The sequence below is a fragment of the Mirounga angustirostris genome, unplaced genomic scaffold (genome assembly GCF_029215605.1).
Source record: "Mirounga angustirostris isolate CCGP_5_RB_7025 unplaced genomic scaffold, mMirAng1.0.hap1 SCAF_1, whole genome shotgun sequence".
Classification (NCBI taxonomy): domain Eukaryota; kingdom Metazoa; phylum Chordata; class Mammalia; order Carnivora; family Phocidae; genus Mirounga; species Mirounga angustirostris.
Window position 1 is genome coordinate 79,678,357 of NW_026991709.1, and position 20,368 is coordinate 79,698,724.

A 20,368-nucleotide genomic window follows, 5' to 3' on the forward strand; every position below is an offset into this window, starting at 1 on the left:
TGTGGAGCCTGACACGGGGCTCAGCCTCATGACCCTGGGATCACGATCTGAGCCGAAACCAAGAAGGAGACACTTAACTGACCGAGCCACCCAGGCACCCCAAAATTGTGATTTTTGAAGAAAAAACTCTTAAGAAACTAAAACCAGAAAAATACTCCCTCAAAATAATAAAAAAATATTTATCTTAAACCAATAATGAATATTTTATTTGATAGTAAAACATGAGCAGAATTCTCATTAAAATCCTGGACAAGACATGTACACTAATACTGTTTGGAAGTTTTAGCTAATGCAATATAAATGACACAGAAAAAAAAATGTAACCATTTGGAAAAGAGTCAAAACTTGTCATTATTTGCAAATACTATGATTATGTATATAGAAAGTTAATGGAATCAACTGAAAACCCCAAAGATTAAATTATTTCAGTGAAGCTCTATAAAAAGACAAAAGTTAATAGCTTTTGTATATTCCAGCACTAACTAATCAGAAGAATATAATAGAAAAAATTAAAATATAATAGCAACAACCAAAACCAAAATATTAAACTGAATTGTGAAGAAAAAATGAAAACTAGTAAGACTTGACCAATATGAAAAATATATATATTTGAGTTTTAAAACATCCCATGGTTCTAAACAGGGATCCCAAGCAAAATCTCAATGCAATTATCTTTTTTAACTTGGGAAAACAATGCAATAATTAAGGTGTTTTATGGAAGAGCTATGAGGAAGGACTTCCCACAAGGTATTAAAATACAGAGCCACAATAATTGGCATGATATTGAATAGATATATCAATAGTACAGAAGAGAGCCCTAAGAAGCCCTAGTATACATAAAAGGAAGGAAGAAAAAAAGATCATAAATTAATTTGAAAAGAATGGACTCTTTAACATAGAGTATCCAAGAAATTGCCTGTTTGGGAAAATGTCATTATATATCAAAACCTCTCACCTCAAACTATACTCCAAAAACAAAACCAGAAAAACTCCAATTCAATTAAAAATTAGGACTACCTAGGGGGAAATACAGATGACTATATTCACACTGTGAGCATGGAATTTCTGAGGAAAAGGTGACACATTTAACTATTAGCACACTGAAAAGTCTACAAGTCAAGAATCAATGTAGAAATTGTAAAGTCCAAGGACAAGTTGTTTGCAATAGCTATCTCAGAGAAGAGATTCATTCCCATAATGTCTGAAGAGCTCTTAGAAACCAGGAGAAGGGGCGCCTGGGTGGCTCAGTTGGTTAAGCGACTGCCTTCAGCTCAGGTCATGATCCTGGAGTCCCTGGATCGAGTCCCGCATCGGGCTCCCTGCTCAGCGGGGAGTCTGCTTCTCCCTCTGACCCTCCCCCCCTCATGCTCTCTCTCTCTCATTCTCTCTCTCTCAAATAAATAAATAAAATCTTTAAAAAAAAAAAAAAGAAACCAGGAGAAGATGCTAACAATGCAGTAGTTCACCAAATACCATGGACTACCAAAGCCGTGAAATATTATTCAATATCATAAATTAAGAAAAAAGGGGGGAAAGAATTTCAAATTGAAATAGTGAGAAAACCATGCCATGTTTCACTTGTCAAAGTAGCACAATTTGGTTTTCTTTTTAAAATAATAGTCATTGCTGTCGAGATGTGTTGAGGCCAACACGCAAGGGGTGAGATAAGAGTATAAACCAGAGGGGCACCTGGGTGGCTCAGTCGGTTGAGCCTCCAACTCTTGATTTCGGCTCCGGTCGTGATCTCGGGGTCGTGGGATCCAGTCCCACGTGGGGCTCCACGCTCAGTAGGAAGTCTGCTTGGGATTCTTTCCCTCTGCCTCTCACCCAACTCGTATGTGGCACATGTGTGCTCTTTCTCTCAAATAAGTAAGTCTTTAAAAAAAAAAAAAAGTGAAACCAGAAAGCTGTTCTGGAAAATATTGGGAGCCATATATCAAGAAGAACCTTACAAATATTAATATACACTGATCCAGTTCATTTCCTTTGACCCTTAAAATTTTGTTCATTATTCTTTTAGTAGGAATTTATTTTAAGTAAAATACAGGTTATCAGTGAAAAAAATGGGAGAAAAACCCAACATTTAAGAAAAGGGTTAAATAAGCTATGTGAGATTCATCAAATAGAATAATTTTCAGTCAATGAAAACCATGTTAATGAATATCTAATGACATCAGAAATGCTTGTAAAATAATGCTAAATGAAAACAGAGTAAGAAGCTGATTTCAGTGTATTGAAATGTATAAACATACAAATAAACCAGAAAACATATACCCAAAAGTTAATGGCAATTACCTCTAGGTGGTTTTTAAATTTTTCCATACTTCCCAAATTCTCAAAAAGGAGCATATGTTTGTTTATACATATAAATATATGTATATAAGAAATGTATTATTAAGCAAACTTGCCTTGTGCTTGCAGCACGATAAGATGACCTCTCATGTTTTATCATCAGTTAGGCAGCATAATTTGAGCCTTAAAATTAAGAATATTCCCCGCAGTTAGGATATCACAGTGGAAAGGGATTCCAGTTATCTAGTCCATTGAATCCCAAACTTAAGTGTGTATCCAAATAACCTGGAAGGCTTTTAAAATACAGGTTACTGGGTTTCTGATTCAGTAATTCTGGATGCCTGAGAATTTGCATTTCTGACAAGTTCCCAAGAGATGCTGACGCTGTTGGTGTAGGGACCACACTTGGAGAACCAATAATCTAGTCAAACTTCCTGACTTATCAACAAATCCCAGATTTCTCCTCCACCACTAGCAAAAAACCCAGTTGTCCAGCTACATCTGAAAGCCTCCAGTGGCAAGAAACCCTCTCGTGAAGCAGGGCATCCTAAGAACTTAGCTAAGACCTGAAAAAGATTGTACAAGCCCTCTCGCATCTCCCCTAGCCTCCCTTTAAGCAGGAGTATTTCCCAAATGCCTTGGGAAGGGTCCACACTTATAGTTATTGGCTGTTTTGTCGGGCATCATCTGAGTCATCTGCCCAGAGTGGGCAACGTTCAGGAAGGAGTCCCTCAGTTTATTGCTTCTCTTGAGGTAATAAAAATGTGTTGGGGTGCCTGGGTGGCTCAGTCGTTAAGCGTCTGCCTTCAGCTCAGGTCATGATCCCAGGCTCCTGGGATCGAGCCCCGCATCGGGCTCCCTGCTCTGCGGGAAGCCTGCTTCTCCCTCTCACACTCCCCTTGCTTGTGTTCCCTCTCTCGCTGCCTCTCTCTCTGTCAGATAAATAAATAAAAATCTTTAAAAAATAAATAAATAAATAAAAATAAAAATGTGTTGATGTGCGGGAAATGGTCCCCAAAACAGACTCAACACCCAGCACTAGTAAAATTTTAAAATATATTCCATTTTAAAGGGGAAGTTACATGCTGCAGTAGTTTTGTGAATTTTGAGTTGTCACACAAGAGCCTACTATATCGGTGCTCTCCCTAATGGAGCAGAGAACTAAGAAAATGGGGCTGCTATTCTTAGTGCAGATGTTGTAAATCTCTTGAAAGGTCTTTAAGAAAATCATAAAGACCTCAGTTCATTGCCTGACCAGCCCAACTAGCAGGGAGATTTGGGTTCTAACTACGGAGATAGCGGTTCCTGTCTTTCCATCAGGGGTTGAAAAGGCAAGCTTCACCATGTCCAACTACCTCCTGCAATGGGCTCTGAGCTAGGTAACCCACTAGCCTCTCCCAAATAGGGGAGAAGGGGATAAACCTCTCTTTGACTCAAAATGAAAATATGATCTCCTACTTCTTACCTTCAGTGTAGTATGTATAGTGCAGTCTCAGTTACCTACAGCACTGGAAGCCACAAACCACATCAAAATCTCATTAGCCAGCATCTCCAAACTCCTACCCCATCAAGACCTTTGTCAAAGCTGCTGAAAACCCAAATGGGAGGGATCTGAGTTTCACTTCCTCCTCTTTGTCCTGGAGGTGCTAACAAGCAAATAAATTGCTCAGCTAGAGAAAGAAAAAGGAGAAGTAAGGGTCTTCCATCATCTAAAAAAAACGGGCTCTATCAGCGGGAAATGTAGGCAGTGCATCAGCTGCGGCTGTCTGCCCCAAACATAGCCATCTCCACTGCCAGGACATTCTCTCTCTCTCCTGGGTCATGCTCAGCCATCAGCACTTCCACAGCCCATGCTGTCAAAATGCTGTGCACTGGTTCAGGGAGTAGCATGATGAAGAAGATGAAGTTCTTCCCCATAGACAGCTCTGGTGCCCAGGAATGAGAAAAGGCTCACCACAACACAAGGACATGTGCCACAAGTCACTCTGGTCAATTAGTGCTAAATCACACGCCACAGACAAGCTCTGTCAGAGTCCCTCATCTATGTCTCGCTTCTGTGAATTCTGGAATAAACACAATGCCCATAATAAGGCCCGTAACACAAAATGGTACTTGATATATTCTTGGTTTGTTCTTCCGAGGACTGCCACAAAAAGAAAGATGTCCCCCCCTCCTGGAGCTCCCGGGTGGTGAAAACCAGCATCCAGCATAAGAGTCATTTGCAGCTTCGATCACCCAGGTTATGCTAATTCTCCACAATGTCTTTTCGTTTCATCCTTGTCTTCCCATATCCTGGGGACTTCTAAATGTATACCTGGTTCACCCTAGTACCCTTTGAGCCAGAGTCTCCCCCACTCCAACTTTCCCTGACAAGAACTATGGAATAATTTCCCTGGAACTCTTTTCTTCATCATGTTGTTATTCTCCAGCTTAAAAGTTATCATGGCTCCCCATTACCTCACATTAAACCCGGCCTCTGCCACCTCCCCTTGAAAACCCTAGACTAACTGCCCCGCCTGCCTCTCTGACCTCATCTCTCATCCTTTGCCCTGCACTCAACCTTTTCATACGTGGCCCTTCCACCCGGTGCCTTCCCTTTCTCTTTTCACCAATACATCTCCTTCCCTTCTGTTCAGCTCTTAAAACTCTTCCTTGGTTGCTCCATCCAGACTCTTCTCCTTCCTTACCTTCTTTTTGACACCGGTTGGTCTATCCCTCCATTAATTTAAACTTGTGGATGGGTCTCTCTCTTCAAGAGTTCTGTGGTTCTCTGTGGCCACACTGTCATTTCCAATAACATAGAAACCATGAGAATGAGCTCACAGATGGCTTCTTTTGACATACATCTTTCTCCTTCACCTCCAAGGTAAGATAACAATTATTTAACTAACCGTTACATTCCATTTTACAGACCACAGCGGGCTTTCATGGACAGTCTCCCATTTGATCTTCACAACAACTTTGTGAGGAAAACAGGACAAATGTTATTACCCTCATTTTACAGTTCAGCAAGCATGGCTTTGAAGGTTAAATGATTCGTCCAGAGTCATACAGCAAAGAAGCAGGAGATCCGGGACCCAAACCCAGGTCCTTGAATCCTAAGTGCCTTGTTCCCACATCATCTTCCTACTCTGGACATGTGTCACACTTGATAAATGCTGATGGACTGATAATGCAGATTAGTAATGTGCAGTGTCATCAGGTCATATTCAAATAGGGATTTAGCATTCTGAAGCCACGCCCTAAGGATAAGGTTGGGAAGAAAGGCAAAAATGAGAATTCACTAGTGTCTTTCACTTCCAACTGACTTAAAGTCTGCAGGAGAAAAAAACTCATAAAACTTAAAATTTAAAAAAATAAAAAGAAGAAGAAGAGGCTTTTAAAAAGAAAGTTGGGTTTTTTCCTGGAAAGCTAAGAAAAGAGGAAACACCTAAGGGACTCACTTGAAACTTTCCACATGATGTGGCTTGGGTCAGATGTCAGACTGAAGCCTCTAGGTTGACTTGAAGTTCACTGGTTGATATCTCTGCCCTGCCTGGACAGGAACGGCCAGGAGCAGTGGAAGCTAGGAATCCCAAGAACTGGACTCTCGGCTATTCTGCTCTCTCTGTGTGACCTTAGGCTAATCCAAGGCTCAATAGAGCCTTGGGCCTCCATTCCTTTATCTGTCCTGCAGAGAGGTTGAATGAGATGGTCCCTGAGATCTCCTCCGGCTGTGACACTTGGAGAATCTATGAATAGCAAGGACGCAAGACAGGTGCGAGCTGATCACCATGTGGGAAGCTCACACCTGTCTCTCCCCAGTGTTTCCGCCCCTCACTTCCAGCAGTGCCAGACTCCAGGCCCAGTGAGGGTCCAGTTGCCAATTTTAAAGCTGTTCAAGGACAGTCGTCCTTCTGCATGGGGCTCCTTCCAACCCGAAGCTGGCCTGCCTTCCTCCCTCTGCAACTCCCTCTCTCACAGGTTACTGGGATTTGCATGCTACTAACTCATTTATGTCTCTTTGCTTTTAGATTAAAATTACTCACAAGAATCAAGCACCTATGATGATGGGGCCTCCCCAGAAGAGCAGCTTCTTTTCGCTGAGGAGGAAGAGCCGTTCAAAAGACTAAATAATACGCCAAATGCCAGTTAAACCAAGAGAGAAAACAAGAGACTGTAACACACACACACACACACACACACACACATACACACGCGTGCGCACGCAAACACACGCACACTCATCTCTAACCAGTGGAAGCAAAGCCACCCATCGGGAAGAAATCTTCATCTTGTCGTACATGCTCTCTACTTCAACAGTGGACACACCCCAACAGAGCCGGTACCGACAGAAAATTTTGAACAGACTTAGGGCCGACCGGGGTGCGGTTGGCTCGTATGGCAACCTCCACATTCCCAGAAGGCCGTGAGTGGGACTTTCTGAGACTGAAGGAGAAATCCCCCTTTCTTCCCACCAGTCCTGCAAGTTCCCTCACAGACGCTCACAAGAAGCAGGCTGCAGGTTTCCTGCCTATGTTGAGATCGGATGTGGCCAAGGGAAAGAGCTCCCATTCCAGAGAATTTACACAAAGGTCCCTCTGTACAGAGACCAACAGCCTCCAGCGCTCAGAGCATAACCTTGGCAGGGCTCAGCAAGCGCACGTTGGTTGCTTAGTTGTCCTTCAAGCAGCAACTTCTCCCTGAACTTGCTGAGGAGGCAGAAAGGCTGTGGAAAGCTGTGTTTCCATTCTTGGTTCTCCACGCTGTCAGTGGGCACTTGTTATTTTCCCAAAGGCTTCTCCTGGTGGCTGTGTGTTTGTTGAGAGACAGCTCCAAGAGCCCCCCGAGCAGCCTGCACGGCACACCTTCGATGTGGTATTTATTTTCTTAGTTCTGTGAACACCTGGGAGGGAAAGCAGAGAAACTGGGATTTATTTTTCAAATTGGTGTCATAATATTGTGTAAAAAGGGAAGAAAAAAAAAACCACCCCCAGTTTCTTTCTTTTTCAAGCCAAAGCGTGTTTCCTGTTTTGAGTTCCAAGCCCTGGTGGCAGACTACTCCTGAAGGCAGAGAAGATGAGAAGGAAGGGCCTTTTGCTGAGAAGACCAGGAGACAAGCCCATCAGGTGGCTCCCACCTGCCTCTTTGCACCTACCACTCCCAGAGCATGACCTGAGGGCCCTTCTGATGGTCTTATGTGTGTGTACATATATGTAGCATATATATTTATACATATAAATATTTATTTACTGATGGACTTTTCCTGATTGAAAAAAAAAAACATGTAGACGAGGAACAGAAAGTAGGAAAGAAAAAGTAGGTTCTTACTCCCCCATCCCACCATTTCATTGTCAAGACACATTTCCCCATGGTGATCATGAGATTTAAGGGAAATGAAAGTAGCTTCTTATCATAAAGAGACTAAGAATTCCTATTCTGGATTCTCAAAACAGCCATGAAAGATATGCTGGACAGAATTATTCTCTCACTTGCCAGCAAGAGATAGTCTCAGAAAAGTTAAGAGACTTGTACATGGTATCTTAACTAATGTGGTTTGAGAATAGGTGCCACTAAGAGGATGTTTATTAGAGAGAAGAATCCACACATCTTAGAATAGGGTCATTTCTGGCCACTGAGAAATTATTCCATTCGAATCCAGGTTTCCAGGGAAGGATGAATACGTAGCACATGTGTGGATGTGACAGGCCCACACAAGGAAATGAGGGCCTCGTGATGCTTCCCAGAGATTCTCTCTGGCCTGAACTGGTAAGAAGTTGGTCTGGGTTGAAGGCACTAGACAGATCATCAGATTAAGCTCTCCACCTGTCAACTCGTCATGGTCGTCATGGCCTCTTAGTCTGGAAGCACCTGTGGCTGCAGGGATGACTTCAGTTGGAGACTCAGAAGAAGGACCAAGGCACCTTCTGCAAGGTGTTGCCAGCCAATACCCAGAGGGGTCCCAGCAGAGCTCAGTGGGCTTCATGCAGCTGCTGCCAGCATTACCCAATTCCTTTTGCGAGGGCAAGTCTGTGTAGAGCTTCATTAGTAGACAGAAACATTTGCCTTGGTGCCTTTGCTCCATCGGACCTCCATCCCCTCCGAGATTTCTTAAGAGGACACGTGGGCCCACTCGACATCACTCCACTGAGCGCTCTCTAATCTCCTTGCACTGAGTCAGGAGCTTTGCACAAGGAAGGGAAATTAAGATTGTGTGTATACACTGATCCTAACTCTGAAGGAAGCAATCATCTAGGACCATCCTGCTGGACCCAACAGTGCGAAACAGTGGGTGAGGGGACAGCCAGGCTGCCTGAAGAATGTCCTGAATGATGGGATCCTTGGTGATGGGACGGACCAACAAGTTCCAGAATAACAACAGGTACTGTCTTGGAAGCCACTTGATTTTGAAACAGAGGCAGGTTCAGATTTGAGGTCACTGATTCTGAGAAATTTACAGAAGTTTTTGCATGTGTTTCAACCCCAATCCCCCAAGATTGAGGCTGTTGAGACGTGGCACTGTGGACAGGTGAAACTGAGTTGCAGAGATTCACAAGTCAGAGTGGCCCCTGCCTGTTCTAGTCTAGTGCATAGGACTTGCAGTGTTGCCTGAGAGACATGTCCCAAAGCCTCCCTAGAGCCACAGAGTATAAGAAGGCAGTGGAATAGTACTTCCAATTTGGTAACCTCAGTAAGTCTAGTGGTGGTGTTTAGTGTGATATTGCAACTCATTCCTTAACTACTGTGACCATGGTTTCTTCCTGTAGAGTACCTCACCATAGTGGGCCTCCCAGCAATCTCAGAGGTTGATGGAGAAGGTATTAATCTCCCAATCTTAATAATGAGACAGTGAAGCTTAATAAGGGTTCAGTGACTTCTCAAAGTCACACACTAAGGCAATCAGGGCAGAATCCAGTCCCTTAGTCTTCATCCTATTCTGATTGTGACCATGCAACAGACATGTTCCCACCTGCCCCCACGGTTCTACCCTACCAGCAATAAAAATAATGAAACAGAAAATCTTCAGTACATCATGTTGTCCCTGGACTATTGAGCTGAGAGTTGCATCTCATTATGGCTTGGTCTTTGTGGATTTCCTCCAGTGAGTTGAGAATGGAGATAGGCTTAGTAGAATGATTATATTTCAGGTCAGAGACCAGCTCCTCTCAAGATAGTTCTTTCCACAGATGGAAAAGATATGTTAAAATTGCCAAATAAATTAGGAAATACTTGGCAGAATCTGGAAGAGCCTCCAGACTGGCGTTACATAACATGCATATACATTATACATATGCACATTATATAAGGTGACATAGTACTTAATGTGCTGTATATATTATGCAAATTACATATTTGTGAGTAATCATGATAAATATAGAGACCCACTAATCACTTTTTTACACATACTCAGTGACAGATTAGGAAGTTACTTTGCCAGAGAGTCTTAAAACTTACTCTCTCCTGCTGCTTTGGTTCCAATTCCTGACAAAAATAATTGCATCAACTTTTCCCATCTCTAGCCCCCTCTCCTCTTGGCCAAAACCCTCAGTTACCTCCTGTCCCAGCTAAGCTGTACCTTCCATGGAACACACCACAATTGGGTCCATAAAAATAGAATCATGGGGATGGGAAGGATCTAGACTTCCAGATTCCCCTATGTCCCAGGCCTACACCTCAACATTCCCAGGCAAGTGGGTGCCTAATGTTAATACCAAAGGGAGAGAGGAGAGCAGAGGGGAGGGAGGAAGGGAGGAAGAGTCTACCAACCCTCCAAAGAAGGAAACTTCATAGTGTTCCTTGGCTACCAGTTCCAGGATCCAACAATAACCAGTCAGGAAGTTATTTCAAATGCCTAAGTCCCCACAGCATATCTGAGACCATAATTTCCTAAGATGTGTTTCACAAAATGCTAGTAGCCATAAAATGCCCATGAAAACAGAGTTCTTTGATCAAGTACTAGCTCCCTTTCTAGGAGAGACATAGAAAGGCTTAACTCTAAGAATTCACAGTAAAGAACCATAGGGTCCTTTGTTTGTCTGCCAACATCTATAGATTAGAAACACTGCCTTATGCCCACCATTTCTTCTTTTTGTTCTCAGTGGAGATGGGAACACACAAGTAACCATCCTCAGCAACAATGTTCCAAAAAGTACTTCTCTAGGACAAGGAATCTCCAGTCTTAAGACACTCTTTAGTTTCTTCTGTGTGATTCTTTAACTGTTTTTATTGTTCTCCTCTACATGTCTTCAAGCAAGAATCAAGGATCTGGACTCTTTGTCCCCCTGGAGGGGAGGGGGGCGGGGGGGGGGGGAAAGAGGGACTGGGGACACATGATAGCTGCCAGGGGTCAGACTTCATCTGTGTAGCTCCAGAGAACAGAACCAGGTGTAAACAGCACAGTCAGAGGGAGGTTGATTTGTATTCAATTTAATGACTTCTTTTGGAACTGGCCAAATATGGAAGGGGCTGCCTTCCGGGGCAATGAACAGTTAGCCGCTCTTATGGGAAGTGTTAGGTGGGGCAGAAGCAATGATTGATCTACCTTGTCCAACAAGCTAGTGAAACTGGTTTTGTCAGCAACAATGTTAAGTCAATATCTGTTACTTCGTTTTGAACAGCATACCTCAGTGTCCCATGTTTTCTGAAAGAATGAAAATGACTCCCAGAGAGATTTCTGGATCAGCGGGTACTAACCAGTTAGACCACACCTAATATGTGGTGATCTCCCCTCAGTAGCTTGGAGAGTTAAAGGAATGAGGTACAGTATTCAGACGAAAAGAGGATCTGCCTTTCTTACTGGGGTCCATACTGGCAGTGTGGAACTCTTCTTGTCCGACAAATACCAGACCTGCATCTGGCTTGCAATAACCAGGAAAAAGAAACCATCCCACATCTCAAATATCAATCCAGTTTTAGATAAAACAAGAGAGCAGAATTGTATAGAATTTCACATGGAGCCATTGTTTGTGGCTCACCTTGATGTCTCATCATGCTGGAGTAGGTCTTTCAACTTTCTACTATAGAGAGAAAACAGGAAAAGGAGACAGGGGAGGAAATTCCCATTTATTGCTTACTGGATACAAGGCACCATGTCAAGGTCTATTCATGTGCTGTCCCATTTAATCCTCAGGATAGCCTATGATATGGGTATTGTACTTATTTCACAGATGAAGGAATTAGTGCATAGAAAGGTGAAGTACCTTGTCCAAGGTCAAAAAAGATAGTAAGTAGTAACAGCTAAGACTTGACATGGATCTGTCTCACCAAAAATGTATGCTTTCTCTACTAGACTTCAGTGCTTTTACCATCCTCGTCTGTTCCCAACCCTGCAATCATTCTGGGTGAGGTTACACAGCATTGGCAGATTGATCTATCAGGTCCACCTCTGTATAGCCATCTAATCATGTTCCTACTAAAGAACTTACAGGGCTTGTTCACATTTAAACTCAACAACCTCCATGGGCAGCTGGAACCCCAAACCTCAACTTTGCAATCAGATTGGCAGCCAAAACTCGATCTTCAATGTTTCAGATTCTAGCGGAACGGGACTCGTTTCCCAGGGCTCCCTAATAGATTTTCAACTGTTCAACTCCGTGAGTGGGAGAGCAACAAGCAGCCTTCTCAGACGTAAATGCCATGGTCAATGGTGACTGGCCTGCACGGGGAAGGAGGGCTGGTGTTGTTGACAGGAGCCTCCAGCAAGAAGGCTCTGCATGTGCTCCTCATTAGTGATAGGCGTGGGCTGGGCCATCTGTATTCCACAGGAGAACAGAATGGCAGGCTGCCTTTCAGATGCCAAGAGAAGCTATCTAATGGGAAGATCCAGAGAGCTCAAAAAGCAGACAGGCATCTTTCTGCACGGGGATCTCTGTGGGAAAAGGGACACAGAAAGCCAAGGGTTTTTGGAAATTAACGGCTTCACTTGCTGGGCAACCCCCCGCCCCCCGGCCACCACTTCATTCGTCATGCCCGTGGTGCAGAATGGCAAGCCGAGCCCTGCAGCCTCAGCTGCTAGCTCAACTCCCTTAGCACCCACGATGAACCCACATCATCCTGAAATCTGTGGCTGCAGTGGCCGGTGCATTATAACAAGGCACCAGAGTTTGCAGGGAAGCCTGCAAGTCTCCCAAGGGCCAGGAAGCACAGCAGCTAGGAGAGGCCATATGACTGGATGCTCAGTGCAGATTCTAGAGGGATAATCAGAAAACGTGAGGACAACTCGAAATGCTCCAAATTAGGAAAATGCAAGTTGGAAGCAAAGCAGAGAACATATACCCCAGTATCAAGCATGTAGTAGGTAATGAATAAATATGTGTTAAATGAATAAACAGCTAAAGTGGGCATCTGTCCTTCTATCCTGGAATGGGTCGGGGAAGGGGAGGTAGAGGCGATGAAAGCTTTTTAACTAACAGCTCAGGAACTTGAACCCACAGGATGTAGAGGGAGCTCCTGAGGGCCTCTAACTACACAGACATCTGTTGAATGATGGACACAGCTAAATATGGATCATCAAAGGGCTTTCTAGGTCACATGGAGGGCAGTTTCATGATTCAGAAAATATGAAATTCAACCTGGACAGAAAGACAGAAATATTTGCAATCTCCTTCTTAGCCATCGGGTCAGAGTGGACAAAGAATAAAAAGGCAACACAAGTGGGGTTACAACACAGTAAGAGATCGACATAATAAGGGACAGATTCAAGAGATGAAAAGACATGGAGAACTGGGTGTTTTTTTAGCAGATTTATTTGGGCAAGGGAGCTGAGCACTATAGTTCAAAAATGAAAGAAAGGACCAACAAATCCTTTAAAAAAAAAAAAAAGGGCAGCTTAAAAGTTGAGTTAATGGGAAGATGGACATGTCCAGGCGTTGATGAAATTGTTAGTAAATAACTATCATTTACTGTGTGGTCCCAAGCCTATTACTTTGATGAGCACTGTTAACCTGCACAGGAACCCTAATGAAGTTGGTGGTGTACAGTTCCCTACTTGAGAAACAAGGAAACTGAGAAACAGAGCAATCCCCTCGCGGCAGCTCCATCAGTATCTACCTTCAAAGCCAGGCCTGTGCTTTGAAGGTACAGGCCAGTGTGGATTCCTCTGAGCTCCAAGCACAGTGGCAGGGATTTACTACCCCAAACCAGTCCCGTGGGTGCACGCACACCTTACCCTCCCTTCTTCTCAGGCCCTCTCTCCAGAGGCGCCAGCTGGGCCTTGTTCTAGGACCTGGCTCAGTCAACAATGGACAACTGGTAAAGAACTCACCAGATCAGGGTGTTCACATGATATGAAAGACCACCGTAAAGGATACAGATACCATATTAAGGATCAGGAGCAAGTGAAATGAGGTCAGGTAGTCAAACATCTGAATTCAGTAACGGATAAGTAAAGGTGGAACAGAGATCCGAAACATCTTTTTAAAAATCTCTTGGATAAATCATAATTTGGGGTAAGAAGACTGCTCTAGAATGATGCAAAAAATTTTTTTGAACTTTTTCCTTTCCATAAAAAAACCCCAAAAAATCCTTTTAAAAATTGAAACTTAGCAAGAATTACAAGGTGAGTGATAATAAAATGGTCATCTCTTTTTTCCTTAGACAAGACAAAAGGAAATCAATTTCTAAACCTCACAATGTAAATAGCAATCCAGAAAAAGATTCCAGGAAGTGTGCATTTTCTGTTGAGGGATTAAACATCAGTACGTTCAAAGTAATTCATGAACTTATTTTTTGTTCTTACTTATTTTTTAAAAAAACTGGTACCAGTTGGTTACCAGAAAATGGCATGATCTTCAAGAAAAGAAAAATTTTCTTGGTGAATATTTCCTCTCTCCCCGACATCTTTGAGGTAAAAGGATTGAGAACTAACTAGATCTTTTAACTCACAGCAACGTACATCCGCGGAAGGTGTTAATAATAGAGGATATCATTAAATTGCTGTTTGGGGTTTGCTATCATCCTACTGTGCTACCACCAGGCATGTAGGTAATGATAATAAACCTAAAAGGATGAAGTAATCCCAACTCCCTCCCTCTCCCTGTCAGCCTCCTAAAGCTTCCCACCATGGCCGTCCAGGTTAAATATACTTTCCTGAATTAGAATAGCTGGGAATAATTTCTTTTTATTATGGAGATTTTCAAACATACAGAAAAGCAGAGCCATGAGTATAACGAGAACACATATACCTGTCACTTAGATTTAACAATCGTTATCATTTTGCCATATCTGTTTCATTTTTTTCCTGAGGTATTTTAAAGTAAATTACAGATGTCATGACATCTCACACCAAAATACTTTCACATATATCATTATAGGGGATCCTTCTTGATGTGGGAAAGGCTGTGTATATCAAACACACTGCTGTCAGAAGATGTCTGGGTGCTCTGGTAAGCTCGGTCACTTCTCATTCACAAATAGAAGTTAATCAGGACATCACTCTAATACTAATGAGGAGAAAGTTTTGGGAGAACCCAAGGAAGGTCTTAGCTGTATTCAAAACGTTCCTGATTGATCTAGAGAGAGGAAAGTCAACAGCACATTAACTAAATTCTCAGAAGATAAGAAGTGGGGAAGTGTTTGTTATAAGCACTAATGATACCAGAGAGAAAACTCAAAGCACTTGGAGGAAGTAGAAATTTACCTAAACAGTGCATGTTCTTGTTTTTGAAATAAAAATTGTTTAAAACATTGGTAATTACAGAAAGACTGGGCACAGGTAAAACAGTAAAACATTCTATCTGCAGATTCCTTTAATCATAGAAAAGACAGTTGTGGTTTTTGCCCCCACCATGTGATGAACATGGCGCTAGACTGGGTGGGGCGGGGGGTGAGCCGCCGAGATGTACAGACAGGTCCTCCCCCTCCGCTGGGGCATAACTGACCTGGAAGTGCGTCAACTCCCAAGAGAACGTCTGGGAAGCTTGGTTGAGAAGCGTTGGCTCACTTATGCAGGGTAAGATATCATTTTCAGTAGGCAAAGAGTAAGGAAAGCAGGTATCATTCCACTTGCTCTGTGCTTCGCTGCTGGGGTCAGGGCAGGCTAACTGCAGGTGTTCTGAGCAAGATGGCGGGCAAGGTGGTTGGGTGGTTGGCTTACAAAAGTCTGCCGGCTCAGTGATTCTGCCAAACAAAAGAGAAGCAGGCAAAATGAGGGACAGCAGGTTCCAGAATGTTCAGCCTGTCTCCATCAATAAATGAAATAAGTTTCCTATTCAAAACAGCCTAGGTGTCTGCAACAACTGGAAACCAAGGCCTGATACCCAGCCTGTGGCTGGTGGACCTAACTGAGCACCCCTCTGGCTTTCCACGCATCAAGAGGAAAAGCTTCCTTATCCATACCCCCAGGGCACATCTACCTCTTTTTGACTCCTGAAACACCCCCACCCCACCACCCCTTCCCCCACACCATGAGGCTCATAAGAAGAAGCACCTCCCTCTTTTCTCATAACATTGCTGCCATAAGGAAGGCAAGTCTCTGTTGACTGACTCGGCGATGAAAATTGTTTCCATCCTCCTGAGAGTAGGAACATGCTTTCTTCCCAGAGCGCCCCCTCTTTGGAAGCACACAGTCTCTCCTGAGCTCCCTCCTCCAGCCTCACCCCTGGCCCCGAGGAGCCCAGGATCCGCTGATGGGCGAGAAAACACATGAGCTCACTGGAGCTTATATAAGAGCTCTTGGCAGGCCTTCCCCGGGAGCATGCTCACATTTGCCTTGTCTAGGCAGTGTGATTTTTCTCTTCTCTATCTCCTCAGAACAGAGAGGCCGATTTGTCCTCCTGCTCATTCGTGGCTTTGTAGCTGGGAGAAGGAAGCACAGTGTTCCCTCCTAAATCCCAGTGACTCGAACTGGCAGATGTTTTCCGAGGGGGAGAAATAGTATCCACGAGACAGAATTCACCTGCAGGCCTTGAGCCCCCTCACACTGGCACTACCCCTTCTCTCGGCTCTTGTCTACGAGGAGCCCGTGCGGCTTCCGTCACCCAGAAGAGCAGTGAAAGCCGTAAGGGCCGAAGCAGCCTTGACATCTCAGGGGACTCCCGCTCTGATGTCCCTTCTGAGATGTTTGTGAGCAAGGTCTAGGGCAGGGAGAGACAAAATAAGATGGAAACCCTCCTCTTCCCCCAAAGGAAGAAACAGAACATTAATGGGGATCTTCCAGGTGTTCCCCTCGGCAGGAAATTGATCCTGTGTCCCGAAGACTGGGTGAAAACTCCTTTCCTCTCCCAGATGCCATTGTCTTGAGGGAGGAAAGACAGTTTGGGGAAACATGGGGGAACTGCGCTCTGGAAACTCAAAGAGAAGGGAGGAGAGACAGAAAGGGAAGGCTGTCAACCCAATCTCCAAATTCAGTGGATGTTTTACATAGCTCCCAAGAGAAGGGATTTGGTTCTTCTCCTGCCCCTGAGGGACAAAAAGGAGGCGGAGGAGGGGGGGGGGGGAGGTGCCTGGCTGTGATGGGCTCCCTCTGCTGCCCCATCACTCCAGGCCTGGGCAGCTAGGAGCAGTGCCAGACAAGACGGAGGAGCTCAGCCTTTGCCTCCTCATTTTCCTTCCTGAGCTTCACAGGCCGGGACCCAGGGCGCTTAGTACCCACAGGCAAGGGGGGGTTGCCCTCTCCTCCCCCTGCTCCTCTCCCGAGGCCAACACCACCTCCTGCCTCACACCAAGCAGCAGTAGGGACAGGGGCAAGTGTCAGATCATGTCTCACCTTTCCCGCCTGTCAGATGGGGCTGGAGACGCTGGTTCATACATTTGTTCATTTATCCATCGATAAATATTGTGTTATTAACCAATGTCTATTTGCCAGGCACTAGACCCTAACTTCTTAACCTGTTTCAACACGATTCTCTTGCTTTTTCTCCACCATTTCCCATCCCATTCTGCTTTTCCCAACCTCCACCCACCCCCAATGCCCACTTCTTCCACCTTTTCTTCTTTCTTTTATTCTCATGATGTTTCTCTTCCCTTTTCTCCCACAATTCTATTTTTAGAGCTTTCATACATAAAATCAGAGGATCGCAGGGATCTTAAGGGGACATTTGCCCACTTTGTTATCTCCAGGCAAGGCTGTGCTGAAAAGGCCCAGGGAAGATCAGAGAACATAGTCCAGAGCCCGATTTCAGGATGTAATTTGAGTGTCTCACAGCTTCTGCCATCAAGAAATTATCCCCAGTGTCTAACCGAAACCCCTCTATTCAGTACTATTCTCCTTTTTCTCTTTACCCTTTGAGTCACATCTCAGGCATAGAGCACCTTTGTGGATATAGAACCATTGGGAAGTCTAATGCAAAGCAACGTAGCTGAACATCCCAGACCAGAGGGTATTAGTATGAAAACAACAGAATCAGGAGCAAAGAAGGGACCCAGAGGCCATGGCAGTGAAGTGGGTTTGACTTCTGTGAAATCAACAAAAACAGAATAAGCCATAACCCTCAAGCATAATCCTACTGGAGTCACAATTTCGGATTGACTACCTCAGTTAACACAAAAAGTCCACTGAGCAGGGAGTTCTGGAATCAGTCCCCTATTGTTGGAAAGGCTCTTCCTTAGATGTCATCGTGTTCAGCCTTGCATGCTGAGTTGGTGGCCAGCGTAGCACAAGGTATGTGGTCTGTTGATGGTAGTTGAGTTACAAATGGTGGTCATTCAATCTTGGTTCCAATGTGACCATATACAGAATTCCCCTCCAAAGCCATTTTTCCTGGCCTCTGGGGAGGAGGCAGGCCAGGGCTACACTTGGACAGGGCCCGATGCACCAAATGTTGCTCTCTTGGATCTGTGTGAACCTGCCAAGCTGGCTCACAGTCTTGATGGAGGCAGTGTGCCTAGTGAGTAGGTCACCGGACAAGGAGGCAGATTTCAATATCTACAGCATTTTCTTTCTTCCTTTCTTCTTCAGATGAAAAGAGGCAGGAGATCAAACTAAAGAGAAGAGGGTCCTACAGCAAGTTGCTGACCCAGGTTCTATCACAGCTGCCCTCTTCCATCGAATGGGCAGAAGTAACTTTTTGTGCCTCTCTGTACCATCATCATCCACGCTCAGTAGGTACGTGTGAGAAAGTGTTCTTGTTAGCCAGGAAGCATAACCCCAAAGAAGCCACTGCTAAAGGGGTTCTGACGGATGCTTTTCTCTCTCTGCAGGAAACAAGTAAGACCCTTCTAGCTTGGAAAAGTCTGGCCACTGTTCCATAGAGCTGCTGTGGAAGGAGCCATTCCATGTGCCAAGATGATGTGAGGGATGAAACCCTGCCTGGGAAACAAGAGCAACACGGGGAGTAAGCTACATGCTGTCTCAGCCACATGGCCTTGGACATGTCCTTTAGCCTTCTGGGACTTTTCTTTCTCCGTCTATCCAACAAGGGGGGCTCTAAAGACTTTCCCTCTTCAACGATCTTGCCCTTACCTGGAGTAAATCCTGCGGCCATGGCGGGGGGGGGGGGTCCTTGTTCTTAGGGGTCTTCCAGCAGGCCCAAGGCTCCCCACCAGCCCTGCTACCCTGGAGGGCTACTCTTCCCCCCTTAAAGAATCTTCTCTTCCCTCTTCAGGATTGATCACGCTCAGAAATTAGCTGATATGGGGGGCCAACATAAAAAAAAACCGACAAGGAAACTCTTTGGTAAGCCCTCCACCTTTACACACACGCACACACACATACACAAACACACATACTCAGTCCCTGACGTGTAAACATTTTCCATTCTGTGGATCAAACCTATTTTACCCTTTCTCATTGCCAGTGTGTTAGGAGAGAATCCATTCCCACCAGTGGAAAAGCACCACTTCCCTTTAGAGAACTTAGCTAAAGCTCAGCGTTTGGGGTGACCCTGGGCATAAGCTGAAGCTACACGTCCTAACGCACCTCACCTGCGGCCCATAAATGCAGACTCTTGCCAGCCGAGACTGAGGCGGTGACTGGGTAGCACAGCGCCAGGGTCCCGATCCTTCACTCCTCACTCGTCCACCTCCGCTGCCTCGTCCACCCGTAGATACGCTACTCCGTCAGGGTGGTCGCCTGCTCGAGCCTGCCTGTCTGCCTGCCGGAGTGCCGTGGACTTGTTCCTGTAATGTGCCGTGTGTACGTGTGTCCTGACTCTGTGGTTTACTACAAATAAACCTGACAGCGGACCGCTGACCTCTGACCTCCTGGTGGTTTCTTTCCAAGCCGCCGCTCGAGAAACCGGAGTTGCCTGATCAGCCACAGGGCGCTGGAGACGAGCAGGCTCCCCGAGGCTGGTCTGTGGCCCTTCACAGGTGCCCCCTGCCACGGCTCTGCTCAGACGCAGGGACTGGGAAGAAGGGAAGCTCTCTGTTGCCACTTTCCTGGTGTTGCAGGAGCGGGAGAGGGAGCCAAAAATCCTATTAAATAAGCCTTTACTAAACGTTCCATGGTCCTCATTTCATTGATATCTGAAAACTCCCCTCTGAAGGGATGAGCATTTTAGAGATCAGGAATCAGAGGCTCGTAAGTGGTCATTAACCTGCTCACAAGTAACATAATAAGTAACCCAGTTCTTCTCTCATATCCCAGTCTTGCTCTTTCCTCTACACCAGTGTTTCTCCGAGGGGGGGCCCGGGACTGCTAACATCAGAAACACCTGAGGTCTGGATTCCTGAGCCCCGTCAGACCTCCTGAATCATGGTCTCTAAGAGTAGGACCCTCAAATCTGGGTCGGTACATAAATCCTTGTGTGCACCGCGCCGCACCCTGCTGGGGGGACAGGACCACTCTGCGAGGCCCAGCCAAGCCAGCACTTTAGCAGAGCTCAGAAACTGGAGTCTGTGGAAGAGTGCCATGAGACAGAAGAGACCCGGAGGGGAGACAGATCTGGGAAGAAGCAAGGCTGTGCACTGCACATCAGAGTTGGCTGGCCCGTCGCCCCAGAAGGTGGACCTCAACAATAGGTCCATCAGCTCATCTCCAGGCTGAGGGGTCTCAAGCCAAGGGTTCAAAGTCACACCCGGGTGGGGCTAGGCAAGGGGGTGTGGGCTCAACCCAGCAGCCTCGGGGACAGCGACCTACAACGGTGCAGCCCCTACTGCCTTTTCAGTCGCCATCGCCCTGCCCCGCCCCGCCTGACTGGCCAGTCCCAGGATGCGAAGA

General features: G+C 45.3%; 1 protein-coding gene across 4 annotated transcripts in view; it reads left to right on the plus strand.

Moving 5' to 3' along the window:
- DGKG (diacylglycerol kinase gamma) overlaps nt 1-19,631 on the plus strand; it is a 208,968-nt gene extending 189,337 nt beyond the window's left edge. For 2 of the 4 annotated variants that reach the window (XR_010409213.1, XR_010409215.1), the window contains 3 exons: nt 6,306-8,653; nt 18,167-18,313; nt 18,409-19,631. Coding sequence is in view for 1 of the 4 variants with exons in the window: in XM_045903201.3 (XP_045759157.1) it covers nt 6,306-6,404 (99 nt within the window). In the remaining 3 variants the exon portion in view is untranslated. Of the gene's footprint in view, nt 1-6,305; nt 9,573-14,582; nt 14,655-18,166; nt 18,314-18,408 lie in introns of those variants that run through there. The other 2 variants (XR_010409214.1, XM_045903201.3) reach the window with 2 other exon arrangements.
- The last annotated feature ends 737 nt before the right edge of the window (nt 19,632-20,368 follow it).